Below are 6,641 nucleotides of genomic sequence, written 5' to 3'. Positions count from 1 at the left end.
GAGGATTCAGCTGCGGGATCGGAGTGCCACCAGTACAGAGCTTGCTCAGGAATGGCAGCAGGCAGGTGTGAGCGCATCTGCACGCACAGTGAGGCGAAGACTTTTGGAAGATGGCCTGGTGTCAAGAAGGCCAGCAAAGAAGCCACTTCTCTCCAAAAAAAACATCAGGGACAGATTGATCTTCTGCAGAAAGTATGGTGAATGGACTGCTGAGGACTGGGGCAAAGTCATATTCTCCGATGAAGCCTCTTTCCGATTGTTTGGGGCATCTGGAAAAAGGCTTGTCCGGAGAAGAAAAGGTGAGCGCTACCATCAGTCCTGTGTCATGCCAACAGTAAAGCATCCTGAGACCATTCATGTGTGGGGTTGCTTCTCATCCAAGGGAGTGGGCTCACTCACAATTTTGCCCAAAAACACAGCCATGAATAAAGAATGGTACCAAAACTCCCTCCAACAGCAACTTCTTCCAACAATCCAACAACAGTTTGGTAAAGAACAATGCATTTTCCAGCACGATGGAGCACCGTGCCATAAGGCAAAAGTGATAACTAAGTGGCTCGGGACCAAAACGTTTACATTTTGGGTCCATGGCCTGGAAACTCCCCAGATCTTAATCCCATTGAGAACTTGTGGTCAATCCTCAAGAGGCGGGTGGACAAACAAAAACCCACTAATTCTGACAAACTCCAAGAAGTGATTATGAAAGAATGGGTTGCTATCAGTCAGGAATTGGCCCAGAAGTTGATTGAGAGCATGCCCAGTCGAATTGCAGAGGTCCTGAAAAAGAAGGGCCAACACTGCAAATACTGACTCTTTGCATAAATGTCATGTAATTGTCGATAAAAGCCTTTGAAACGTATGAAGTGCGTGTAATTCTATTTCACTACATCACAGAAACAACTGAAACAAAAGATCTAAAAGCAGTTTAGCAGCAAACTTTGTGAAAACTAATATTTGTGTCATTCTCAAAACTTTTGGCCACGACTGTACACAAATTCCTGCTAGAACCACTACCACTCCCATCCTCCACTCATTCCTCCCTGGCTGCCGTTGCATACTGGCCATGCCAGATTACTGCAGCTCAGCTCCCGTTCAACTGACTTTACGTAGTTGGATTGTGGATTTCTAGATGCATGAAGGAGATAGATGTATCAAAACTAGTAAAAAGGAAAAGTGGAGTATTTGTCTATTACTGCATTCATTTCCCCAAGGTACTCTGAAATCATACATGACATCTGATTCATTGTAGTTGTTTTAAACATCTTATTCCATCTGCCCTGAATATTCCCTAAATCATAATTCCAATTAAAAAAAAGGTTGCCATAATAGCAGTCTGCTTCAGACTCCCCTACTTGCTGATGTGCTCCAGGTAGAAATGCATAAACAATGGCTGGTCTTAGAAATATTAGGTCACTTCACTATTACCACATAACCCTCTCATAACCGAATACCGTCGCATTATGTACCGCTTTTATCCCTGTAAGATAAATACTGGTCTCCAACAAAATGGCTACCGCTGCAGACCACACTATAGAATGTAGGTTGTCCCCTGGTGGCCATTGTATCCTCAAAACTGAGCGCACACGGAAGACACGGTATGGGCTTGTCCCCGGCCCAGGCTAATACCGCAGCTTCCTCTTCCTTCTAGCTGGGTGGGTGAGGATGCAGTCCCCGGGGGAAGAAGATGGAGAGGTGGCCGGGCAGAGGCCAGGAGAACCGGACGAGGTGGACGGAGCCGGTGACTGTGAGAAGGATTATGAGGCGCTGTTTGACCGCTACATTCCCTACAGGTATCCATCCGCGCACCTGGCTGCTGTCATTACACGGACTCATTTTCTCCTTGCACATACTTCCCATGTGCTCTGGTCACAGTGGTGCAGGATGTTATGTATGGGAAAGTGCAGAGCAGTTCGAGGGGAGATCCACCTTTTGTAGTCATTTGTTTCCAGTGGTGAAGGTGGACCACTCCTTTAAATGATTGTGCCCAGGTAACATTTATCAGTTCTTTACTTCTCTATTCACAGAGAACGAAAAGAATGGGCAGATGTGAGCCCAGTTCCTCAAGACGATGGCCCAAGCCCAGTTGTCCAGATCGTTTATAGTGAAAAGTGTAAGTAGGCGTTGATAATGGGCAAACCTATTAGAGGGGCACTACGGGAAGAAAATGAGCATGCGCCAATATCTTGGCCCCTGATGTCATGGACCAGTTGCAGGTGAGGAGTTTGGGATGAATGTACCAAGGTCATGGCCTTTTTGATGACCCGGTAACAAGGCTGGCATACTACAATGGTGGACGTTTCTGGTATAGGGCAGTGATCCCAGAAAAGTTAGCTTCAGCAGACGTCCAATTCTCATAGCTGGACATCCTACGTAAGGCCTCGTTCACATCCGGTTTTCTGCTCTTATGTGCCGTCATAGGAAGGGAATAACCTCATGCAAGCGTTTTACCCTTAGCTGCCCTGTCTGTACTGTGTGTGACAGAATCTGCGCCATATCAGTGCCTAATACATGTGGTATTGCCCTCCACTTTTACTCTTAAAGGGGTTGTCTGAGATTTTGATATTGAGGTAGCAGGACAAGGGGTCTGGCTTAACCACTTCACATCCGGGCCATTACCCCTTCCTGACCAGGCCTAATTTCGCAAATCGGACATATGTCACTTTGTGGTAATAACTTTGGAACGCTTTTACTTATCCAGGCCATTCAGAGATTGTTTTCTCGTGACACATTGTACTTCATGATAGTGGTGAATTTGAGTCAATATATTTCAGATTTATTTATGAAAAATTCCAAAATTTACAAAACATTTAGAAAAATTAGCAAATTTCAATTTCTCTGCTTTTTAAAAACAGAAAGTGATTCCTCCATAAAATATTTATTACTTAACTTGTTATCTACTTTATGTTGCCACCATTTTGGAAATGTCATTTTATTTTATTTTTTTAGGCCGTTAGAAGGCTTAGAAGTTTAGAAGCAATTCTTCCAAAACCCACTTTTTAAGGACCAGTTCAGGTCTGAAGTCACTTTGTGGGGCTTACATAGTGGAAACCCCCCATAAATGACCCCATTTTAGAAACGACATCCCTCAACTTACTCAAAACAGATTTTTACAAACTTTGTTAACCCTTTAGGTGTTCCACAAGAATTAAAGGAAAATGGACATGACATTTCTAAATTTCACTTTTTTGGCAGATTTTCCATTTTAATCTATTTTTTTTCTTTAACACATTGAGGGTTAACAGACAAACAAAACTCAATATTTATTACCCTGATTCTGCGGTTTACAGAAAAACCCCACATGTGGTCGTAAACTGATGTAAGGGCACACGGCAGAGCGCAGAAGAAAAGGAACTCCATATAGTTTTTGGAAGGCAGATTTACCTGAACTGGTTTTTAGATGCCATGTCCCATTTGAAGCCCCCCTGATGGACCCTTAGAGTAGAAACTCAAAAAAAGTGACCCCATTTTGGAAACTAGAAGATAAGGTGCCAGTTTTATTGGTACTATTTTGGGGTACATATCATTTTTAATTGCTCTATTGCATTTTTTGTGAGGCAAGGTAACCAAAAAATGGCTGCTTTAGCACGGTTTTAATTTTTTTATTCTTTACAACAGTCATCTGACAGGGTAAATCTTGTGCTATTTTTATAGACCAAGTAGTTACGGACGCAATGATATCAAATATGTCTACTTTCTTTGTTTCAGTTTTAAATAATAAAGCATTTTTTTAAAAAAAAATTAAGTTTTTGTGTCTCCATTTTCTGAACGCCATATTTTTTTTATTTTTCTGCCGATTTGTCTGGTGCAGGAGCTCGTTTTTTGCAGGAAGGGTTGACGTTTTTATTGGTAACATTTTTGGGTACATATGATGATTTTATTTTATTTTTTTAATCATTCATTATTTCACTTTATGGGGCAAGGTGACCAAAAAATGTTTTGTCATGTGACATTTTTATAGAGCAGATCGTTACAGACATGGCAATACCTAATATGTACTTATTTAAGTTTTACACAATAATAGCATTTTTTTAAACCAAAAAAATTATGTTTTAGTGTCTCTATAGTCTGAGAGCCATAGCTTTTTTTTATTTTTTGACCGATTGTCTTAGTTAGCATCTAATTTTTTGCAGGATGAGGTGAAAGTTTGATACAATTTTGGGGGGCATACGCCTTTTTGATCGCTTGGTGTTGCACGTTATGTGATGTAAGGTGACAAAAAATTGCTTTTTTTGGCACTTTTAAATTTTTTTTTATTTTTTTTTTTTTTTATACGGTGTTCACCTAAGGGGTTAGGTCATGTGATATTTTTATAGAGCTGGTTGTTACAGATGCTGCAATGCCTAATATGTTTACTTATTATTATTTTTTATTTCACTTTAACACAATAATAGCATTTTTGAAACTAAAAAAATGTTTTAATGTCTCCATGTTCTGAGAGCTATAGTTAAATTTTTATTTTTTTTAAAAATAATTTTCTTATGTAGGGGCTCATTTTTTGCGGGATGAGGTGACTGTTTTATTGGTACCGTTTTGTGGGACAGACGCCTTTTTGATCACTTGGATTGCACTTTTTGTGATGGTAAGGTGACAAATGGCTTTTTTTTTTTTTTTAATGGTGTTTATTGGATGGGGTGGATCATGTGATATATTTATAGAGACGGACGTGGCAATACAAATTTTTTTTTATTTATTTTTTACATGTGAAACTTTTTTTATTTATTTTTTTTAAACACTTTATTGTTTTTATTTTACAGTTTGCGTCCCCCCCACAAGACCTTACCTTCACTTACTTTTTTTTTTTCTCTCCCACCATTGGTTTCCCCTGTAACTGGGGCTGACATAGTAGCCCCAGTTAGAGGGGAAATACACCCCCCCAGAGAGGCTGTACAGTAGAATACAGCGCTATACAGCCTCAGTGCAGGGCTGATCGAGGTCTGTAGAAGACCCAACAGCTCCTGCACTCTCCTGGCCCCGGCGGTCACATAGCGCTTCCTGATCTGTATACACAGCGCTCGTTGAGCGGGCAACCCTGATTAGCGTGCAGCTGCGATCTCTGAATGGACGTTCCAGAACGTCCATTCAGAGATGAACATCTACCCATATGACGTTTATATCCTATGGGCGGATGTCAAGTGGTTAAAGGCCCCTCCACTTCTCAGCTGATTGAAGAGACTGCTGTGCTCTGGTAAGTGCCGTGATCTCTTCCTCGGCCAGTGACCGAGGTTTTACTACATTTTTTTCCGGCACAGTAAAATTTTCCTCTTACCATTTTTGGTAATGGCTCTCTAGGGACTGTTAGGTGGATGCTTCCGCCCAGCAGTGAGCCCGGTGACGTAACCGGCACTGATGGGCGGGCTTTAACGCTGCCCTAGGCTGTAAAACTGCTAGAGCAGTGCTAAAGCCCGCTCATGAGTGCCGGTGACATCACTGGGAACACTGCTAGGCAGAAGCCTCCTCCTAGCAGTGTGAAAATATAAACAAACAATGGAGAGAATCGGAGTTAGAGGGTCCGGAGGAACTGTTACTAGTCTAAATATCATCAGGCTATTATAAAGTACAGTCCACTATACTGTATCTTCCCTGTACTTTATCACTTGGCTCTAATTGCCTGCCTGCATTCACTACACACAGCGCGGCAGCCGTCACACTAGCTGCACTACACTGCTGTCGCCTTGTACTGCATGTCAAACTGGCCACCACTCCGGAAATCCACTGCTGCCATGTTTGCCAGTGTCCTTAGGCACTTGAATGGGGCTGAGCTGCCCCCAGGCCACCTGACTGATGAACATGACATCACAAAGTCTAGGAAAAGCAGAGAGAAGGCTGTAGTGCTCAGTTGATCAGTGGGGGCCCTTGGTGTCGGACCCCCACTGATCAGACCCTGATGACTGATCCTGAGGACAGGTCATCAGTATCAAAATCTCAGAAAACCCTTTTAACCTTGCTGAATTTGTTCTTCATGGGCTGCTGTCTGTTCTGCACCATGATGTACGTTTTCGTCATGTAAACTCTGGAGATGAGCAGCAGGATCAGAGAAAACTCTGTTATCAGCAGTCAGCCACTTCAATGCTGCACCGTACAAGGTAGGAAGCCCCCCTTGTAGTGGTCATCACCAGTCTGGTTTTATGAAGAATATTCTCGCCTAAACTGTAGATGATATTAGACCAGTTCAGTGTCTCCTATTTTAGAGCCAGTAAGTAGTGCCATGTGCTGTGATTTTTACATGTTTTACAAATGTCCGTTTAGTACAGGAATGATGACTTTTACCTTTCCAGTCCGTGATGTATATGACTACTTTCGTGCTGTTCTTCAGCGAGATGAGAGGAGTGAAAGGGCCTTCAAACTGACAACTGATGCCATTGAACTAAACGCTGCTAACTACACAGTGTGGTGAGTAACACGCAAGTCAGTACCCAACGGTTCCTATGTTTCCAGACTCCATGGAAATAAGGGCTCTTTTACACGACCGAATCCATGTTTGCAGATCTGCAAAAACACATTTGAGTTCCTCATTTTGCGTACCGGAATATCCTGCCCTATGATAGAAATGCCTATTGTCCAGAAAACAGACAAGAATAGGACATGTTCTGTCTTTTTTTGCAGGGACGCGTAGTGGACATGTGGATGCGCACATTGACATG

The 6,641-nt window shown here is 42.3% G+C and overlaps 1 protein-coding gene across 1 annotated transcript in view; it reads left to right on the top strand.

Moving 5' to 3' along the window:
* Window positions 1–1,578: 1,578 nt before the first annotated feature.
* Window positions 1,579–6,641, top strand: part of FNTA (farnesyltransferase, CAAX box, alpha) — a 52,325-nt gene continuing 47,262 nt past the window's right edge. The window contains exons 1-3 of the mRNA XM_040417915.1: window positions 1,579–1,790; window positions 2,025–2,110; window positions 6,276–6,390. Coding sequence (XP_040273849.1) covers window positions 1,663–1,790; window positions 2,025–2,110; window positions 6,276–6,390 — 329 coding nt within the window. The 5' untranslated portion in view covers window positions 1,579–1,662. The remainder of the gene's footprint in view (window positions 1,791–2,024; window positions 2,111–6,275; window positions 6,391–6,641) is intronic.

Source organism: Bufo bufo, chromosome 2 (assembly GCF_905171765.1).
Source record: "Bufo bufo chromosome 2, aBufBuf1.1, whole genome shotgun sequence".
Taxonomy (NCBI): Eukaryota; Metazoa; Chordata; class Amphibia; order Anura; family Bufonidae; genus Bufo; species Bufo bufo.
This window is presented reverse-complemented; position numbering and strand designations above follow the sequence as displayed.